This window comes from Debaryomyces fabryi (assembly GCF_001447935.2).
Source record: "Debaryomyces fabryi strain CBS 789 chromosome Unknown contig00047, whole genome shotgun sequence".
NCBI lineage: Eukaryota > Fungi > Ascomycota > Pichiomycetes > Serinales > Debaryomycetaceae > Debaryomyces > Debaryomyces fabryi.
Genome location: NW_015385473.1, coordinates 35,880 through 56,929, shown reverse-complemented (window position 1 = coordinate 56,929; position 21,050 = coordinate 35,880). Strand labels below are relative to the sequence as shown.

Sequence of the window (21,050 nt, the reverse complement as noted above, 5' to 3'; positions counted from 1 at the left end):
ATTAATGGCAATTGCAGTCAATGAAAGGAGAAAGCCAAGCATACTGTAAGTATGTTCCATAATAAATAATTGTCTGGACTTGAAATAGATTATACATAGACAATTGTATTCAGGCGTAAGCTGGGGAGAATAAACAATACATTTCAGTCCCGCTTATATACTTCGAGAGGATATTCTGAAATTCCTTCCAAACTCATAAAATTGATTTTCTGAGATCTCCGTTTACGGTAAATGTTAATTCCTCTCTTTATCTAACAAACAATAAAATACAAAGTACCAATATTATAATCATTTTTAACAAAGAGGGTTAATTCCCCAATTGGTCGAGGGGATAACATCTGTAGAATTCAGGGTCAAATACAATCCTTTGTATTTTTGCATTGCCTAGCATATCTCTACACCACCCTACTTGAGATACGCCTCGACCCCATACAGTTTAGATTCTCCCTACAATATATTAATTATTACTTATAAAAGTTGTATTATTATGGGTTGAACTATATAAACCGGTTCATTAAAAGTAGCATTAATCGTCGTAATCATTACTCTGTATCATTGCAAATCATAAAAGGTATGATATTAAATTTCAAAAGATTTGATTCTAAAAGTTGTCATTATTGGTGGATAACAAATCTGATGAGAATCCTAAATTGAAAGTGTTTTGATTCTGGTCAAAATAATTGTTGTTCAAGTTCAACTCAAGATTACCTTCATCATTTAAAGGATTCAAGCTATTAACTCCTGAGTCATATAATAAGGTATTAAGCTCAGGCACATCATTTAGTACATCTTGTGCACCCTCAGGTTCCTTCATATATTGGTTAGCAGGCACTATTTCGTCAATAGTAGGGATATTATCGTTCAAAATAGGTGATTGTGATGATCTATTGGAGCTGTAACTCTCTTCTGGTGTTCTTTCATTCGATCTTAAATGACTGAACAATGTAGTTGGTCTTGGGTTATACTGGGATAAGTCTGGGGCTGAAAATGCCCTTGTTGTAGATGAAAAATCTTGGTTTAAATCTTGAGTGTTATTTAAATTTTCATTGAACATATTAAAATTATTGTCAGTTATAGGTTGGTTGACATTGATGTCAAATGTAGCTTGTTGAGGAACAGAATATTTCATCGGATTCATCTTATTGATATTAACATCTCCATCCATTGGTGAGGGTATCATGTTCATTGTAGACATTCTAGAGTTAGAGGTGTCCATCGGAACTTGGTTTGGTAACACTAATCTATCTTTGAATAAAGTCTCTTCGTTTTGTGGTGGAGATGATATTTCGAATTTAACTTCTTGGGCCGGTTCCAATTTAATCCTCTTATTGGATGGTAATTCGTTCGGAGATGCTGGTATAGATGATGCAGATTCGCTGGAATTAGGAATAGGAGTTTGATATCCATTCAACTGTGATTGTTGGGTTTCTGCCTGTTTATTAGAAGTATACTCGCTCGAGTTCAAGTAGTTTTTGATATACTCCCAACACTTATCTCCATATGTTTTAGGGGTCAAACCTGTAACTGATTTGAAGACCCTGTGAAAGTGCCAAGCTGAAAGTTTGGACTTTGCGGCTAACTCTTTGAACCCGAGTACACCACCTCTTCTTCTTCTTTTCTTGCTGTTCGAAGAACTAGATGGACTACTTTCAACCGATCTCGATCTTTTGGAGCCTTGTGGTTGAAAAATATTACTGGCAGCGGCCAATGCTAAATGTCTGCATGCCAAGTCCACCAATCTATAATGGTCAAAGTCGTTTTTCGATAAAGATGTGTTTTCGAAGTCCTTGGAGTACTTACCCTCAAAGTTAATCACTGGAACCGATGATCTTCTGCCTCCTATTGCCTGCATAATCTGCTCTTCATTAGTTTTTTTAGACTCTATAATATTCTCTTTAATTTTTTCATTATTTCTTTCCTCGTCCTCGTCCAATAAAGGGGGTAAGAACCCAATTTGCTTGTTGATTGATGCCACGCAGTCAACCAACAAGTCCACGTCGATCAGTGGGACCGATAACGGATCACAACTATCACACGCAATATACCCGTAATTAATAGCTTCTGACACCAGGTTCACAAACTTAATCTCCGACTTTAAGTTAGTGATAGGTCTCGCATCACAATCTGGTCGACAGAAGAACTTGTTAATCTTATTGCAAACGAAAAACGATTTTGCAGCAAATGGATCGCTGAATTGGTATGCTTTCCATTTGGTTCCTTCTGAAGAATATGGCATGTCCATACTTGTCATTATTCGTTATAGGGTTAAGTCTTTATTAATTGTAAATTAGTTATCCCTTAATGATTCTTTGTCAGCTATACACAATTGTTCACGTAAATATATACCAATTGTCTACTTTCTTAGAAGGATTATACTAACAGCTATCAAGACTAGTGAAGGTATGGCATTCAATTCTATTCTTAAAAGGGATTTCCCCGAACCTTTATAGTTCTAGGAAAATAATTTGAAATATCATGACGATTGTTACCCGACAACACACCACAAGATTTGGAAATGCATATGCACAAAGCCCCGACTGTAGCGGATAATAGCATCGGTATTCCGTGATATGTGGCGCACGGAAACTCGTACATAAAAAACGCATGCAACAATGTTCTTATACTATTGGTTTGCATGAATGTCATGTTTCCAGAATTAGCTAATAAATGTGTATCAGGGAATAATAACCGCATGGGCCCAATAGACCCACAAGGTGCTTTTTGCTTTACATAAGAATACATACTATTCAATCATATAGCTTTAGCGATACACTACTAGTCTTAGGGTGGCAGTTAATCTACTGATTTCCGTTATGGCTAGATTGGACTACATTGAACTTGATTAGGAGAACTTCGAGTGCAGTAAGGGGCGGATGTGACGGACCTTGGTGGAAATGGAGTAGTGAGTATTGAAATACGCTTCAGTAGGGAATATAATTGAGAGTGGAGAGTCCCAGATATAACTTAGATAGTAGGAATTAATAGGGGGTAATTGCAGAAGGTTACAGAAGATATTAGAATTTAGTAAGGAGATTTTGGATGGATGGAAGATGCTTAGGGTAGGACTAACTCGAATCAGACCAGAATGAAACATGCATTATACATGATTAAATATGGATAAGACATATCGGCACGTCTGAAATCTATGCTGGTCAGATACTTAGCAGATAAGGAGTGTATGCGACAAAGAAATGGAATTTCGATAGAATTCTATTATTGTGAAATTTTGCGTTAGATGCGGACAACCGTACGTTCTAGAAACCGGCAGTACAATACACCGTAGTCTTCGGATTTGGAGCACGCGCACGCCCATGCAAAGTCGATTTTATTGGGGAAGGGCTGGTACTCCAGAACGAAGTGGCTGGCATTAGATCATATTGCATAAAGCCGCTTTAAGGGTGTGGCGACGGCTTAACTGGATGCAGTATGTTCTGGTTCAGTATAAACCGGAACACCGATCGAATAGAGGTATTACAATTCCTCATTCGGCGTAAACTCGATATGATGTCCACCAAAGAGGACATCAAGGAATTGGTATATAGGGGAGTTGTTAAATGCAAAGAGCGTATATGTGTGCCGAGTCGATCATAGAGTAAACCAGATTTGAGACAAGAATTTTGTCTAAAAATAATTTGGTCTGTTTTAAATTGAATAAAAATATCTTGATTGCAGACGTATGTAGGATTTCATTTAGCTACGGTTGTTTACATTGTGAAATATTTCGCTGCGACGAAAAAGAACAAAAATATTTTTTCTAGCATATAAGCTGAGGGATTTTTAGTACAAGGAAGCTTTTTAATGCAGGATACTCTGGCACCCAATGATGCTGAATCTGTCCCCAGATGATGGTTCGTCGATCATAAGCATCCTGGCTCCAAAGCTACAGCCGGATGGTATTGGTTATAAACTCTTCACACTTATGTGGAAACAATAGGTGTATCGAAATTAGAACATGCATTTGTCTCGTATACCCAAAAAAGTTCAGAAGAGTATTTTTCATCTATTTGGGGCATTCCGATTTTTGAAGGCGTTATCTAATATTTTGAGAGAAACTTCCTCCACCCTGCGGCATTAAATGTTCATATTCAAATTTTGAAGGCCAAAATTTCCTTTTGTCAATAAAACTACCGCGCAGAATCATTCTTCTGCCAGATTCTCCGCGAAACAATCTTCAAACGAGCACTATGTTGTTTCATATTAAGTAAAACACAACATGTTCCATGGATTCAGGTTATTGCATCGAAGCGCGTGGTGTCGCCTTGTATGTATCCTCGGTCTATCTATACATGCTATATGAAGTAAAACGGCTTTTTTCTATGAGACTATGCGAATTTCAGTCATGTAAAGAACGCAATTTACGATCCTTTCTCTCGGATTTATGAACATCGCATGAAGAGTGCAGAACATTTTTATGCGTACTGAATAAAAAACTACATATCATATGCTTCGCCGTCCATCCAAATTGTTCTAAAGCTACAATTACATCTACATCGTAGCCACTATTTTAAAGGATTAAGGTACCAAATTAGTCAATAGTTCGTATCTTGAAAGAAAGACCCACAAAAGAAAGAATGATTAGCCTCCCATCTTCAATCTTGGGTGAAAAAGTATACTCGAATTATGTGTTCCATTACATACATAACTCAGATAACCTCACATATCCGTTTTCGAAATGTAAACGTGGTGTCAAGTAAAAAAAGCACATGCCATAAGCGATCAAAGACAAAAAAAAACGAATTTCCATCGTGACGTAATGTGTTTTCTAGAAGGCTGTAGAGAATAAACAACTGACCGAAGCATTAGATCTGATTGTATGAAAGATGCCTAGATGTTAGGAGCATGGAACGAAGACATTTGTGGCTCTTGATCAAACCTCTATGTGCTCGTTTTGTGTAATATATTATTTAGATGAGAGTTTTGGTTTTGATAGACTCTTAGAGGGTGGATTGAAGGTTTGTATGAGAGAGAAAAAATGAATGAATTTGACTCGATATCATCACGGCATGAAGGGCATCACCATACAGCTAATGTCAAATATGGATATATAGTCTTGGGGCTTTCGTTGCTCCATGCAATTGGTATTTTCATATGTAAGAGCATTTTCCAACTCCGATGGACTACTCCATCGAAAGGTATGGGGTTGATTAAATCGCCACTTTTTATTACCATCGTTGCATGGACTTTGATTTTGATAGGCCTTGGGCTTTTTCATATACAATTGCCAGATAATTATTCTACTTCTATTAAGCGATTTGGTAGAATGTCCTACGCACTTTTGCCATTTGATATATTCCTTGTATTAAGACCTAACACTATTGGTCTCCGATATTTGGAATTGATTGATTTGCATAAGTGGATGTCTCGGTTGATAATAGGGTGCGCCATTATCCATGGAATGGGCTATTTTGTAAAATGGATATTAGAAGGAGCCTTTTTAACAAAGCTGTTTAGATTGTGGAATTTTTTGGGGATAATGGTATTCACTTTAAATTTGATTTTGATTATTATTTCGCTAAGGTATTTCCGAAGAAGGATATACCAGTATTTCTATGTGGTTCACAATATCACGGTCTGGCTATTTGTGGGGTTGATCATCTTACATGCCAGACCCGGTGTTGGAAATTATGCCATCATATGTGCTGGCTTATTGGGTCTCCAATTATTTGAAAGATACTCAAAATCACATTCAATAACAAATTTAAAAGTCATTTCAAAAGAAGGCTCTAACTTAGTAGTAGTAAGGATACAACGGGATCTGAATCTCCCTGATTGGTCTAGTGGATCGCATATCCGTTTAACTTATCCTTTAACTAATTATAAAGCATGGATTTTTCCTACACATCCTTATACAATTGCATCATTAGAATCGGAATCTACATTGGATCTAATCATTAACAAATCAAATCGCTTTATATTGGAACCTCAAACATCCTATTCGTGGTCAGGCCCCTTCACCTCCTTTTCGAAAGAGCTCTTAACAACTATTGATAACGTCCATATTATTTGTGGAGGCTCGGGTATCTCATTTGCCGTGCCAGTATTCAAGAACCTAAAACTTAAGGCATCTCATGCTAAATTAATTTGGTGCGTTAAAAGTAAAAATGATATACATGTTTTACAAACTTTGAATTTTAAGGAAGAGATTACCATCCATATAACAGGTAATCTTCAAGACTCAACTTCTCTGAATACAGTTTTTGATGAAGAAGATTATGGGCTATTAGATTATGATAATAATGAAAATTTTGAGCTTGAATCCTTACCATCTGCTGAGACTCCATCTGATGATCCATCTTCGCTGGCATCAATACCCCATAAAGATTCGAAATATATCTTAAATCAAGGTAGACCAAATTTCGGAACCTCTTTTGAATCTTTAGTCCTGATAAACAATTCTAACAAATGGATAATTGCTTGTGGTCCGAAAGGTCTTGTAAATAGTGTCCAGGAATGGGCGAATGATAATAAGATTAATTTTGTTTCTGAGATATATGAAATGTGATTATAAATAATACATAATTGATAAAAATTATATTTCTTTAGATTATCGATGATAATAAATAGTATAAAAAACTAATTAACATAGATTATATTTCTTAATTTTATCAATAATATAAAAATATTAAATTTATCAAAAAAAACAAGCTTGCACTCAGGATCGAACTAAGGACCAACAGATTTGCAATCTGCTGCGCTACCACTGCGCCATACAAGCATGTTCTTAAGATTTACAATATTTGCTGTATTTATATCCTTATAGTCTCCCAAATAATTTAGATTGTAGTTTCTAATGTTAGAAATAGACGCAATGTATTTTCAAAATCCTATAATCTGTATTATTAAAATGAAATGTTATGTCTGTTAAAAGAAATGAATTTGAGAACAAACCATTGAAAACTTTTCCAAATGATGTCTCCAATTTTACTTATAAAGACTTAAGGCTTTTAGAGAACCCAATTCTAGCATATCAGCTGCCTTTAGCGGTTGTAGCTCATGTTGATTTGAATGCGTTCTTTGCTCAGGTAGAACAGATAAGATTAAATCTAACTTCAGACGACCCTATTGTCTGTGCTCAATGGCAGTCTTTGATTGCAGTTTCGTATGCTGCTAGAAAATTTGGAATTGGAAGAATGGATACAATTCAATCAGCAAGAGAAAAATGCCCAAACATCATAATCGCACATGCAGCAGTCTTTAGAAAGGGTGATTCTTATTGGTCATATGTTAGAGGTTTGCCTGATCAATCTATTCATAAAGTTCTGTTGGATCCATATCGGAGAGAAAGTAGAAAAATTATGAAAATTTTCAGAGAATACTGTGATGTAGTTGAAAAGGCGAGTGTCGATGAATGCTTTTTAGATTTTGGAAGAATGGTGTACTATACGTTAATCCAGTTGTTTCCTGAACTAGGTCGCGAAGTAGATAATATTAACAATATCCTACCGAGTATTCCTTCTTCCTTGCCTGATTCTTTATATTGGGTAGGGGAAATCATCAAGTCAGAAAATGAGATATCGAGTTTAAATAACGACAATTATCAACAATCTCCTGTTCATTATCCTGAAATTAAAGACTGGGATGATGTATGTATTTTGATTGGATCACAATTACTTTATGAAGTTCGTCTACAAATCTACAAGGAATTGGGTTATACCACGTCAGGTGGTCTAGGTAGAAATAAGATTATTGCTAAAATAGCAGGTGGTTTTTTAAAACCAGATAATCAAACAATAATTAGAACCTGTCTGGTGAACAATTTTTTAAAGAACTTCCACTTAATTGATTTTAACGGCATGGGCGGTAAGACTGGAGATGTGATCATGCAACGCCTTGAAATACCTCCTGACGTCAACTCAATCTCATTTATCCGCAATAATTTTTCTTTGGAGGATATGCAGAAAGAGTTTACAAATGACTTACCCTTAGCTCAAAAAATATACGAAATGGTCAGAGGCAATCACCAGCAAGAATTATCTTTGAGAACTGATATTAAATCGATGATGTCCAGGAAAAACTTCTTATCTAAAAAGCCGGTTAATAATTTGCTTGATGCTTATGACTGGATCAAAGTATTTGCAGGTGATTTATATAACCGATTGATTGAGTTGGACGATGAAAGTTTAAACTTACTGATGCTGCAACAATCCCATCGAGGTAAGGGCTATATAAGAAGGCCGAAAACCTTAAGTATTCAAATTACCTCAACTTCGTATGTGAAGCATTCCAAACAAACCCAATTACCAGTAGTACGATCTTTGGACAAATTGAAAGAAAATTTGGAAGCTACAGGACTCAAATTGCTCATGGATATACTCGATAATTCCACGAATGTTCATAAACTAAACAACGGCATAAATTTAAGAGAATTAGATAAGAAGATAGATAAAGATTACTCCAAGATTAAAATAATACCACTTGCCAATATGTCATTAGTCATCTCAAATTTTGTAAAAAATACAGATTCAAGCCTAATCGATTCTTACACGGATAACAAATCAGACATTTCGACTCAAGAAAATATAAGAAAGATGTTTGACGAAGTAAATGAGGAAGCTAAAATCAAAAGGTTAAAACTAGAAGATTTAAATCCCAAAGCCGAATTTCATAAAAACAAATCTAGAGTGATTTCCAAAGAAGAAGGGGAATATGTTAATAAATTATTTGCAGACTTCAATTCGGAACGATCATCAATATCAAATATGCAAATACCATCAAGAATTACACCAGAGCCAATAGATTTAAAGACTAAAAATAGTCAAGAAGACAAGGAGTATATTAAGTCGCTATTTGATAAGTTTGAGAACGACAAAAATGCTATGAACGAAACACTGAAACCACAATCGAAATTACAACCAAAACAGAAAGAAGAAAGAAAGTATAATATACTCCAAGACTTGAAAGCAAAATCATCTAGTCGCTCGGTTAAATCAAACCTTTCAATGACCAATGATCAAAAATTCTTTGATGACTTAGTTAGTAATAATTACTGTTCTCAATGCAATCTAGAAGTCGAAGATGTTTTTGAACATCGGGATTTTCATATTGCACTTGAACTCTCGCTGATGATCAACGGTCGTGAGATCACTCCCGAAACTACAAATAAGTCATCAAATTCACCTAATCCTTCAGAAAGAAAATCAAGTAATTGCAATGTGGGTAAAGGTCAGTCTAAATTACCTTTTTAATTTTATATTTAATAAATAAATTTCAATACTCTTTTTTCTTTGTGTAGCTCGACCGAGGAACATCAATAAATTAGAACCTCTCGTTTTCACCTTATCAACAAAAAATATTAAAAATTAATTAAAAGCTATAAGTTACCTACGATGTCTAAGGTAAATCACAATGCATTGCCGTTTGCTGATGCTTCAACTATAGGTATGTTCTAATCTGTGGCATGAATTATGCTCCGGAATTTTTATAGTATATAGTTGTGGGGTATATTGAATTCGATTACTAACTATAGAACAGTACGGGCACATCAGAAAGATACATATTTTGAATCATCCTATCGTTCGCAAGTACAAGATGTTCTTCATATATTTAAGGGACAACGGTTTATCAATACTCATCCTGAGGAAATTACAGTAGCAGCTAAGTCTTTATACCTCATACTCACGACATTGATTGGAGCAAGAACTTTAGGGGAAGAGTATGTTGATCTTATCTACGTGAATAGGACGGGGAAAAGATTCCCTCAATTACTCCCCAAACTAGGGTTTATCTTGTCATATGCATTATTACCATATTTATTCACCAGACTAGTAAGAAAGTACAAGCCAAAAGATGGCGATGAATCTACCAAACCAAAAGAAGGAGTGAGGTTCTGGCTAACTCAATTCTTTTCATCATATCCTAAGGTATTAGACACGCTTATGAATTTGCACATCGCTATATTTTATTTCAAGGGAGAATTCTATTCAATATCGAAGCGTATTTTCGGTTTACGCTATGCATTTGGGCATAATAAAGATCCTAAGAAATTGAAACTCGCCAGAGGTGATTACTCTTTATTGGGTGGTATTATTTTGTTGCAATTTGTAGTGAAATCATTGATTAAATTTAAAAGCTACATTGATGACAAAAATAAAATAGATAAATCTGAAAACGAAGAGAATGAAAGGAATATGAACGCAATTTTTAAAATATCCCAGCTAGAAAAATTCCGAGACAATGTGACTACTAACGATAAACTCTACAGGCAAATCAATGTGGATTTATCGAATCCTGATCATTTGCCATATTTGCCTGAAAATTCAAGATCATGCATGTTATGTTTATCACCAATGACAAATCCATCAGCAGCTTCATGTGGGCATTTATTCTGCTGGGAATGTATAGTTGATTGGGTAAGAGAACACCCTGAATGTCCCTTATGTAGGCAACAATGTCTTGAACAAAATTTGCTTCCCTTGAAATGATAAGTTCAATGCAGAAGTGATTATACTCGTTATCACGTAAAGAAAATGTTGATGATATGATTATTTAAGGCTATATATACATCAAATCTCTCTATATAATGGTACATCTCCTAAGTATATCTGGTTAAAATTGTATCTACTGGTGATGCACGTGCAGTAAGCGCTGTTTTTATTTTAAGTCGTCTCAAGTTGATATTTTTGGCGATAAAGTTAGGGTTGATCTATACTTCAACAATGAGTTCAAATCAAAGGCATAATATGCCTAAAGGTATTGCTGACGAGGAATACCTAGAAAAGTTGGAAAGTAATATTCACGATAATAATCATGATAATTATCATAAGTCATTTAAACCTAATAAACACAAATCATTGTACTCGAGGATTGAATCACAATTTAGAAACGCATTGAAAGTGACACAAGAAATTTGTGCCAGGCATAAAAAGCTTGTAATCGTATTGATTACTTTGGCTTGTTTATCTCTTTTTACATCAACTCCATTTATTCCTCATTTGAGGTCAAAAGACCCAAAAGTAGTGATAATATTAGCAGCGAACGAAGGCGGAGGTGTTTTGAAATGGAAAGGGCCTCAAGAGTGGTCGGTGGAAAGATCTTCTATTGCAAATAAAAAGCATTACGCTAAAGTTCATGGTTATGGTTTAACCATCAAAGATATGACACTTAAAAAAAGGTATTCTCATGAGTGGAGAGAGTCGTGGGAGAAGGTGGACATAATGAAGCAAGTGATGAGACAATTTCCCGGTACCGAGTGGTTTTGGTGGTTAGATTTACATACATATATTATGGAACCACAAATATCATTAGAGAAGCATTTCTTGGATAACTTAGAAAATGCAACTTACAGGTCGTTAGAAACGTTTAACCCTCTCAACCTCCCAGTTGATTTACCCTATGTCGATTATAATAGCCCTATTGACATGATTATTACGCAAGATTGTGGTGGATTTAATTTAGGCTCATTTATGTTAAGAAGATCTGCGTGGTCTGAAATGCTATTAGACTTTTGGTGGGACCCTGCTATGTATGAGCAAATGCACATGGCTTGGGAGCACAATGAGCAAGATGCCTTGGAAACGTTATATACAACCCAATCCTGGATAAGAGAAAGAATCGGGTTCCTTCCTTTAAGAAAAATTAACGCCTTCCCACCGGGAGCATGTTCTGAATTCTCAAATGACCCTAGATATTTCTACAAGGAGCGTGATTTTGTTATTAATATGGCTGGTTGTGAATGGGGAAGAGACTGTTGGAGTGAAATGGAACATTTTAAGGCGTTATCCAAGAGACTCCATAAAAGATGGTGGAAATTTTGGTAAATGTGAGCCATAAGTATCTTTTTTAGTAACTTTATAGATTCGAATGTAACCAATAATTCAACAGTATATATTTATATAAATATCGATAGAAACTTTAATAGACTACTAGTGTTTTTGTAGTGTGGTAGTGTGATGTTCAATTTTGACGAAGCTAAATTTATTTTTGTTCTTAGATAAACACGCTAAATAACTATAATCGATAATCATTGCAATATTGACATGTCAGACAATTTTTGGTTCAATGATGATGCCTTCCTGGGTAGTAATCAAGATGATAATAACAATGCATCGAATAATGATGACTTTTTGAATAATATTTTTGATCAAAATGCAGAACAGCAGCAAGCACGAGAGAACTTACGACCAGCGGCTAATCAGTTGCCATCTAATAACACACCATCCGCTCCACAAGATATAATCCCAGCGGCTATATTAGGGCAGAATCAGAGTATTAATCCACAAATGTTCATGAGACAGCAGCAGCAGCAACAACTACAAGATCCACAACGTTCTCAACAACCTCAACAACCTCAACAACCTCAACAACCTCAACAACCACAACAACTTCAACAACCTCAGCAAAATCGACAATCCCAGCAGCCTCAGCAATTCGAGCAATCACCACAATTGCAACAACCTCAGCTGCAACAACTTCCAGGCCAAAATAATCAACAGGCTTTAAATCAGGGGAGAAAAGAACAATTATTGCGGATGAGACAACAAATTATGCAACAACAAATGCTTCATGCCCAGCAAAAACAGCAACAATTTCAACAGCCTCAACTGTTAGCTGCATCTGCAAATAATAATAATAATATGACTCCACAAGCTCAAGCTCAAGGTGCTATGCGCCTTAAAAATATGGAACTACAGGAATCTTCTTCACCAAACACTTTTTCAAGATCACAAGTCCCCAATGCCTCCCAACCCGCACATTCTATGGGCAATATAGGACAATCTCAGAGTCACCCTCAATCACAAATGGCACAACCACAAAGCGCATCAAATTCCTACGCCAATAGTCCTGTAAACAATATGATCTCGCCGCAGGTTCAAAGCAACTTGTCCCAAAGCCAACAGACACCTCGTTTTTCAAATCCACAAATTTCTCAACCTACAATGCCGCCCCAGGGTCAACAGGGTAGTAAGCCTCCTCCTCCTGCGCAAATTGCCCAATTACAGATTGAATTGTTTTTAACTACATTAAATGATTTTATGAACCGTCGTGGTTCACCCATATCACAACCACCTGTTGTCAATAATAGAAGAGTTAATTTGTTTTTCTTGTACATTTTATCACATAAGCTCGGCGGACCTCAAGCGTTGATAAAAGCATTACAACAACCTTCTCAACAGCAACCATCGCCATGGTCTACTATTTGTCAGAAATTAGGTCTTTATGATGGAGTTAATATTCAACAGGATTTGGCACTGAAGGCTCGGATTGAGAAAGAAGTTGGAAATTGCTATGTTCAGTATTTATTACCATATGAGCAATATAACAGCACGCCTGATGGACAGAAGGATATTCAACAGAAGAGGCTCCATTTTCAAAAGCAACTTCTCATGAGATTCCAACAACAACAACAACAACAAAAGCTGGAACCTCTGTATCCACTGCATCCACTGCATCATGGATCGCCCGCACCAAATATCCCTCAAGTTTCCCAGCCACAACCAAATCATACCTCACCACCTCAAACAAGTAGTATTGCATCTCCCGTTATCAACATGCAACTGAATATGATGCAAACTAGCCAAAGTCCTGTAATAAGCCAAGCTCCTACGCCACAACAACAGCGAAAGCTTTCTCGTGTGAGTAGTAATCAAAATTCTCCAAACGTACAATCTCCTTATATGCAACAACTGATCTCGCGTTCGGGTAGTATAGTACAGCAGGCTCAGATGAATTCGCAACAGCAAGTTCAAATGCAGCAGCAACAACAGCAGCAACAACAGCAACAACAGCAACAACAGCAACAACAGCAACAACAGCAACAACAGCAACAACAACAGCAACAACAACAGCAACAACAACAACAGCAGCAACAACAGCAACAACAGCAACAACAGCAACAGCTAAATCAATTTCAGAGGAAGCAGCAAGTTCCATCTGCCAAAACGTCGGCGCTTGAGTCTCCAAAAATTCCAGATCAAAAGAACCTACAATCCGATGCTCTACCAACATCAACTAATTCTGAACAAGATACCAAAATCAAACCCCAAGAACCTAACATTGTAAAGAATTACGTTCCAATTCGTAAGGTGATTGAATCTCATGCAGGATATGATATTAAGTCATTATCAACTGTTGCAGGTGAAATCGAAATAACCAAACCAGTCTATTTGTTTGCTCCTGAATTAGGTACAATAAACATACATGCACTTATAATGGCTTTGAAGAATTATAGCTATGCCAATAGAGGGGAAGTATTTAGCGCTTTGAACACTTTACTTGTTACAACTTCAGATTCCAATTATGCATTTAAAATATCTGATTGCCCTGAGTTATTGGATTCATTGGCGACCTTAGGCTTAACGGTGTTAGACCAACTTATAGGGGATAAGCACAATAAAATAAAGGAAGGTGAATATACTGAAACATTTTCATCAAATAATAATATTGAAGATGTCTTTAACAAGTACGTAAATAATAAGAACGCCAGTGAAATGATTGAAGAAGATATTACGTATGTAGTTGATTCTTTGACAGGGCAACTTATTGATGATGAGGGTTCCGATATGGAAATAGATGAAGTTTTTTCACCAAGTGAATGGAACTCTACATCTTGTACTTCGGAAACAAATAGTCCTATTGCTAGCGATGATGATGAAAGTGAATTCTTTATTCCTGATTATATGTCTACTTTGCTCAACTTCAGAAAGGAAAATAAATATCATTTCAGCAAAATACAAACAAAGAATGCTATGGATGACCAGATCATGCTAGTAGATCAATTAATTACCATTACTATGGTTTTGCGAAATATTTCGTTTTCTGAAGCAAATAGAACTAAGATGTCTAAAAATAAAATATTTAAGAATCTAATCTTTAAGACTGTTAAGGCTATTGCAACTTCGTCAAAGAGCTTTGTTTTTTATAGAAAGAGGCTATGTTTGTTAAAGGATTGTCTTCTCATGTTAGACAACATTGCTTTCACTATGGAGCTTTCTTCCTTAGAAGAAGCTTTCTTAGCTTTTGTATTGGTTAGCTCTTTTGGACCAAAATTGGAGGATAATTTTGGTATTCCTAAAGTGAGTTTGGATGTTTATTCATACTTACCATTTGGAATCGATGCATTGACAAAATTGTTGGTAAGAGAGCCTCATAACAGGTCATTGATGCAAGCTGTGTTAACTGGCAGTTTGAATGTTTCCCCCTCAACTTATTCAGGTGCCAGTTCTCTTAATATCACGCCTGAAGATCAGATAGAAACGAAAAGATTGATGTTAGCATATTTGAATGGTGACGAAGAAAGCCTCAAATCAGGAAGATTATTGACCAAGTCATTCCAACTATTTTTATGTTTAATTCCCTATGAATCAAGTACTTATGAGTTCTCGAAGTTCGTCTTCACGCGATCTTCCACCGTATCCCAAGCTCTATTTGGAGCCAAACTCATTATTGATATGGTCCCCGTCGAAGATAGCGTATCTCCTTTATGTAACTTATCGGTATTGTGGATCCTTCATAACAAAGAACTCATTCTCTCCAATTTATCCAGGATGTCGATGTCTTTAATAATGGAAGCTTCTAAATTACATCCTACTAGTAATGAATACAAAATACTATCATTAGTATTGGTGAGGTCTTTCATAATGGTCAATTCATTAGTAAATGATGCTATCAATATATATGACTCCTCAAACGATGATAATAAATTAAAGGGAGAGATAAAGGATCTTTCAAAACTCTCTAGGGTTATTCCAGATCCAAACTCAGCTTTAGATTGTTTATTGTCTCCTGCTGTTGATGCTGGTTTGAGTAAGGAAGTTATCCGTCTTCTTGCTTTGTTAAGAAGACTATCGAAGGATTGATGTATATTACCTTTATAGACGATTCCTTAATACAAAATTAATAATTAATATTCGAAAAATTCAGAAAATTCGTAATTAAATATTTTAATAATTTTGATATTAGTTGCAAATAATTTCAATCATTGCATTTTTCTTCAAAAAAGGTAACTAAATTACCAATATACTACAATTTTGCTTGAAAAAATCAATTAAAAAAAAAGTGAACATATAACTTATAGAAAAATACTTTAGAAACAAGTCACCATTAGAAGTTGGCATTACAAGTAGTTATGGCCTTGATTTTACATTTTTTGCACCCTATTGTGTGAGCGATCTATATGTGAAACGCATATAGTGAAAACTCGTACACTAAATCTAATTGATTTTAAGTCTACAATTTACGAGAGATCAAATAATACGAACGCATATATCAAGGATCTGGGGCCTTTAACATATACGTAACCAAAATTTGCTTATACAAGTTGTAGAGGAGTGATGACAAAATATCTTCATAGGATAGATAATGATTACATAATACGAACAACCTCGGCATTCACTCGACTTCATTTCTATGGTGGGGTATTCATTTGTAATGAATCAAGACATTAATATATATATATACTTTTCTTGTATTCTAACAGTATTATTATATTCATATCATTGTAAATACTTATAAAAATGTCATTTGTCGGTGGAGGAGCTGACTGTTCAGCAAATAGTAATGCTATTGCTCAATTTAATAAACATACCCAGCAAGATAGATCTTTGCAGAGACAAGCGGCAAATCAGCAAGGCATAATCCAAAATGGTCAAGGTTTTAAGAAAGATAATATGATGAATGAAAGGGAAAGACAAAATTTGGAACAGTTTATGAACAATGGTCCTTCTCAATCAAACTTCCAGTTTCAACCAATGAGACATGAATTAAATATGATCCAACAAAACCACAAGCAGCCTAATCTTCAGAACAATTGGACCAATGAGTTTCAAACGAACTCCCCATCTCCGATACAGAGAAACACACCATTAGCTAAAGCTGGAAGCCCCGTGAACTCCCAATGGGCCACAGAATTTCAACAGCCAATGGATCAAAGTTTCAATCAACCAAACCAGCAACAGTTTAACAATATGCCTAATATGAGAATGGGGGGATATCGCCCTATGATGGGTATGTCTATGATGGGAGGAGGCATGCAACAGCAGCAGAACCAAGTACAACATCAGGAACAAAACCAAGAGCATCAAGTTGATTGGGATAACCAGTTTAAAGAGATAGAACAATTGACAAACGACAATAAGGAGGCTGAAGCTGAACAAATTAAAGATGAAGAGCAACCAGAAATCGTTATTGATGATAAATATCAAGCAACTTTCCAAGAGGTTTGGGATAGTTTAAACTCGGAAGAAGTGGAGAACGATTTTATAAGCCAACAATACGAGGAATTCAAGAATACTCAGCGCGATTCAATGCCTGCGGATATGGCTCAGTGGGAGAAGGATTTCGCTAAATATGCATCCACTAGAGCTCACTTCGGAGATTATCAATTCGAAGATACGCAGCATAACCAATTTTTGGATTTACCAAAAGAGCTGGATCCATATGAAATTGGATTACAGTTAATGGAAAATGGTGCCAAGTTATCAGAAGCGGCTCTAGCATTTGAAGCTGCTATTCAAAGAAATGAAGGTCATATTGATGCCTGGTTGAAGTTGGGTGAAGTTCAAACACAGAATGAAAAAGAAATTGCTGGTATTTCAGCATTAGAAAAATGTTTGGAATTGCATCCTGAAAATTCAGAAGCTTTAATGACTTTGGCAATTTCATACATCAACGAAGGGTATGATAATGCTGCATTCGCCACATTGGAAAGATGGATATCTACAAAATACCCCCAGGTTGCAGATAAAGCTCGTCAACAAAATCCTGCGATCGATGATGAGGATAGATTTTCATTAAACAAAAGAGTCACAGAATTGTTTTTAAAGGCTGCACAATTATCTCCAAACCTGGCCAATATGGATCCCGATGTTCAAATGGGTTTGGGTGTCTTGTTTTATGCCAATGAAGACTTTGATAAGACTATTGATTGCTTCAAAGCTGCCTTAACTATTAAGCCAGATGATGCGGTATTGTGGAATAGACTAGGCGCATCTTTGGCCAATTCCAACCGTTCTGAAGAAGCTGTTGATGCATACTTCAAGGCCTTAGAATTGAAACCAACTTTTGTAAGAGCAAGATACAATTTGGGTGTTTCATGCATAAACATCGGCTGTTACAAAGAAGCTGCAGAACATTTACTTAGTGGCTTATCAATGCACCAAGTTGAAGGTGTCGATACTGATGCCTCAAGTACCTTAAACCATAATCAATCAACTTCCTTGACAGAAACATTAAAGAGAGCTTTTATTGCAATGGATCGCAGAGATTTATTAGAAAAAGTCAAGCCTGACATGAATATAAATCAATTCAGAGGTGAATTTAACTTTTAATAGGTTGCAGATTGTTCTTAGTATATAGTAATAACATAAAAATGGTCAGGTGATCATAATGACTCAGTCTAAAATTTTCTCAAAAGATACTGGAGTATAGATAAAAGATAATAAGTTAGCGGTTATTAGTAGTACAACTTTCTGATAAATATAAGAGATAATTTCTGTATAATTACAATATGACATTTCCTATATTACCTATAATCTCGTCTCCTTCGAACAGAGAGGCTATAGCAGAATTTTCCGTAGTAGGGCAAATTTTGCTTCCTTTCGAATCAGTTTCTATTTCCAAACATTTCCTCCACCAATTCCCAAATCACGTTGAGGTTAACGTTGACACCACATCAGCAAAAGTTGAGGTTGATCAAATTGTTGAATTATTAAATGGCGGTATTAAGCAGGTGTTTATTAAGGAATCTCAAGTTGATGAATTCATTTTGTCGGGTGGATTACCTAGTTCCAGATTCGCTGTGAAATTTGACTCTTCAGAAGTTTCCGATAAGGTATTAGAAACAGACAGTGCCTTTGTATTCAATTGTGAGCTTACAAAGGATGAAATCAAAAAGTATGGCCAGAATGGTAATAGAGGACTCTACTATGAAAACACTTCTATCGCTCAGGAATTGGCGAATAAGTTGGCTTCAGAAGATATTTATCCTATAATTTCGAGTGAATCTTTAACTAGTGCATCTTCAGAGTGTGGGAAGATTTCAATTTCTTCATTGTTTACTGCTGGCTTAACCACAGATCGCCCTGATGGTCTTTTCACTACTTTGATCACTACTCCTGCACCATCCTACACTGCGTTGGGTGTTGTCTATTCGTCAGTTGAATCTATTCATGCCTCAATTGCTGAAAAGCAAGGTGTTTATCAATCCAGAAAACGTCGTGACGAATTATGGTATAAAGGCAAGACTAGTGGTGCAACTCAAAAGTTAGTCAAATTGGAAAAGGATTGTGACTCAGATGTTGTCAAATTTATTGTTGAGCCAAGGGAGGGTTATGGATTCTGCCACTTAGATAAGAATTTTACATGTTTCCATGATGGGGAATTAACACAAAAGGGTGAAAGCTTTGGTAAGGGATTAGCAAAATTGGATAGTACATTACAAGATAGATTTCAGTCTGCACCTGAAGGTTCTTACACCAAAAGATTATTTAATGATGAGCCATTATTAATCGCCAAGTTAAAAGAAGAGTTGGATGAGCTAATAGAAGCTGGACAAAGTTCACCAAAGGATTCTAATGAAGTTGCATGGGAGTGCGCCGATTTATTTTATTTCGCAATGGTTTGGTGTATTAAAAATGGTGTTAGATTGGCGGATGTGGAAAGAAATCTTGATATAAAAAGCAGTAAAGTTACCAGACGTAAGGGTGATGCTAAGCCAGCATACCTAAAGAATGATAACGAGAAGACTGAACAAAAGAAGGAAGAATATAAGATGGAAACCATATATGTAAATGATAAATCGACTGATCCTAAAGACATTTCTAAGGCTTTAAATAGACCTGTTCAAAAGACTGCAGATATTATGAAGTTAGTCTTGCCAATAATTGAGAAAGTTAAAAAGGAGGGTGACAAAGCATTATTAGAACTTACATCTAAGTTCGATGGTGTTAAATTGGAAACACCAATTCTTCGTGCACCTTTCCCAGCTGAATTAATGAATATTTCTGAAGACATGAAAGAAGCCATAGATTTGTCAATGTCAAATATTGAAAAATTCCATGCTGCACAATTACCAAAAGAAAAAATCATGACGGTGGAAACAGCTCCTGGGGTTTACTGCTCACGTTTTGCCAAGGCAATTGAAAATGTTGGATTATATGTACCAGGTGGTACTGCTGTTTTACCTTCTACTGCTATGATGTTAGGTGTACCAGCAAAGGTTGCAGGCTGCTCGAACATTATTCTCGCTTCTCCACCATCCCGTTCTACCGGCAAATTAACACCTGAAGTTGTATATGTTGCGCATAAGTTAGGTGCTAAGTGTATTGTTATGGCAGGTGGTGCTCAAGCTGTAACTGCAATGGCTTACGGTACTGAAAGCGTGCTTAAGTGTGATAAGATTTTGGGTCCAGGTAATCAATTCGTGACTGCTGCAAAAATGTATGTCCAAAACGATACACAAGCATTGTGTTCGATTGATATGCCTGCTGGACCATCTGAGGTTCTAGTTATTGCTGATGGTAAAGCAGATGCTGATTTCGTTGCAAGTGACTTATTATCGCAAGCAGAGCATGGTGTTGACTCTCAAGTTATTTTAATCGGTGTTGACTTAACTAAGGAAAAGTTGAGCGAATTTGAATCTGCCGTAAAGAAACAAGCTGAGGTTTTACCAAGAAAAGATATTGTTGCCAAATGCTTATCACACTCATACACCTTATTAGTGGATACTTATGATGAAGCATTTAAGTTATCGAATAAATATGCCCCTGAGCACTTAATTTTGCAAGTGGAAAATGCTAGATCATTCGTTCCTGATTATATTGAAAACGCTGGGTCAGTATTTGTTGGTGGTTTATCTCCAGAATCTTGTGGTGATTATTCTAGTGGTACTAATCACACATTACCTACATATGGTTATGCAAGGCAATATTCTGGGGTAAATACTGCAACCTTCCAAAAGTTCATTACCTCCCAAGATGTTACTGAAGAAGGGTTAAAGAGTATCGGTAAAGCTGTCATGACTTTAGCCGAAGTTGAAGGTTTAGAAGCCCATAGAAATGCTGTTCATGTGAGAATGGAAAAATTAGGTTTATTATAACGTAAATAAGTGCCAAGTT

At 36.0% G+C, this 21,050-nt stretch overlaps 8 protein-coding genes across 8 annotated transcripts; 7 read left to right on the top strand and 1 right to left on the bottom strand.

The window, feature by feature from the left end:
* Positions 1-601: 601 nt before the first annotated feature.
* Positions 602-2,242, bottom strand: ADAEC (Adaecp; the record flags this gene model as incomplete). The annotated part of the gene is made up of 1 exon (XM_015611432.1): positions 602-2,242. One exon carries the CDS (start codon positions 2,240-2,242, stop codon positions 602-604), a length of 1,641 nt encoding a protein of 546 aa, XP_015467764.1.
* Positions 2,243-4,972: 2,730 nt separating this feature from the next.
* Positions 4,973-6,502, top strand: AC631_02601 (putative metalloreductase; the record flags this gene model as incomplete). The annotated part of the gene is made up of 1 exon (XM_015611431.1): positions 4,973-6,502. One exon carries the CDS (start codon positions 4,973-4,975, stop codon positions 6,500-6,502), a length of 1,530 nt encoding a protein of 509 aa, XP_015467763.1.
* A 352-nt stretch (positions 6,503-6,854) lies between these two features.
* On the top strand, positions 6,855-9,185 carry RAD32 (DNA-directed DNA polymerase eta; the record flags this gene model as incomplete). The annotated part of the gene is made up of 1 exon (XM_015611430.1): positions 6,855-9,185. The coding sequence occupies one exon, from the start codon at positions 6,855-6,857 to the stop codon at positions 9,183-9,185; it is 2,331 nt and encodes a 776-aa protein (XP_015467762.1).
* A 141-nt stretch (positions 9,186-9,326) lies between these two features.
* Positions 9,327-10,421, top strand: AC631_02599 (ubiquitin-protein ligase peroxin 10; the record flags this gene model as incomplete). Its single annotated transcript, XM_015611429.1, has 2 exons — positions 9,327-9,378; positions 9,472-10,421. 2 exons carry the CDS (start codon positions 9,327-9,329, stop codon positions 10,419-10,421), a joined length of 1,002 nt encoding a protein of 333 aa, XP_015467761.1.
* A 234-nt stretch (positions 10,422-10,655) lies between these two features.
* Positions 10,656-11,756, top strand: MNN10 (alpha-1,6-mannosyltransferase; the record flags this gene model as incomplete). The annotated part of the gene is made up of 1 exon (XM_015611428.1): positions 10,656-11,756. One exon carries the CDS (start codon positions 10,656-10,658, stop codon positions 11,754-11,756), a length of 1,101 nt encoding a protein of 366 aa, XP_015467760.1.
* A 219-nt stretch (positions 11,757-11,975) lies between these two features.
* SWI1 (Swi1p) lies at positions 11,976-15,794 on the top strand (the record flags this gene model as incomplete). Its single annotated transcript, XM_015611427.1, has 1 exon — positions 11,976-15,794. One exon carries the CDS (start codon positions 11,976-11,978, stop codon positions 15,792-15,794), a length of 3,819 nt encoding a protein of 1,272 aa, XP_015467759.1.
* A 657-nt stretch (positions 15,795-16,451) lies between these two features.
* PEX5 (Pex5p) lies at positions 16,452-18,263 on the top strand (the record flags this gene model as incomplete). The annotated part of the gene is made up of 1 exon (XM_015611426.1): positions 16,452-18,263. One exon carries the CDS (start codon positions 16,452-16,454, stop codon positions 18,261-18,263), a length of 1,812 nt encoding a protein of 603 aa, XP_015467758.1.
* Positions 18,264-18,442: 179 nt separating this feature from the next.
* On the top strand, positions 18,443-21,031 carry HIS4 (trifunctional histidinol dehydrogenase/phosphoribosyl-AMP cyclohydrolase/phosphoribosyl-ATP diphosphatase; the record flags this gene model as incomplete). The annotated part of the gene is made up of 1 exon (XM_015611425.1): positions 18,443-21,031. The coding sequence occupies one exon, from the start codon at positions 18,443-18,445 to the stop codon at positions 21,029-21,031; it is 2,589 nt and encodes an 862-aa protein (XP_015467757.1).
* Between the last annotated feature and the right edge of the window lie 19 nt (positions 21,032-21,050).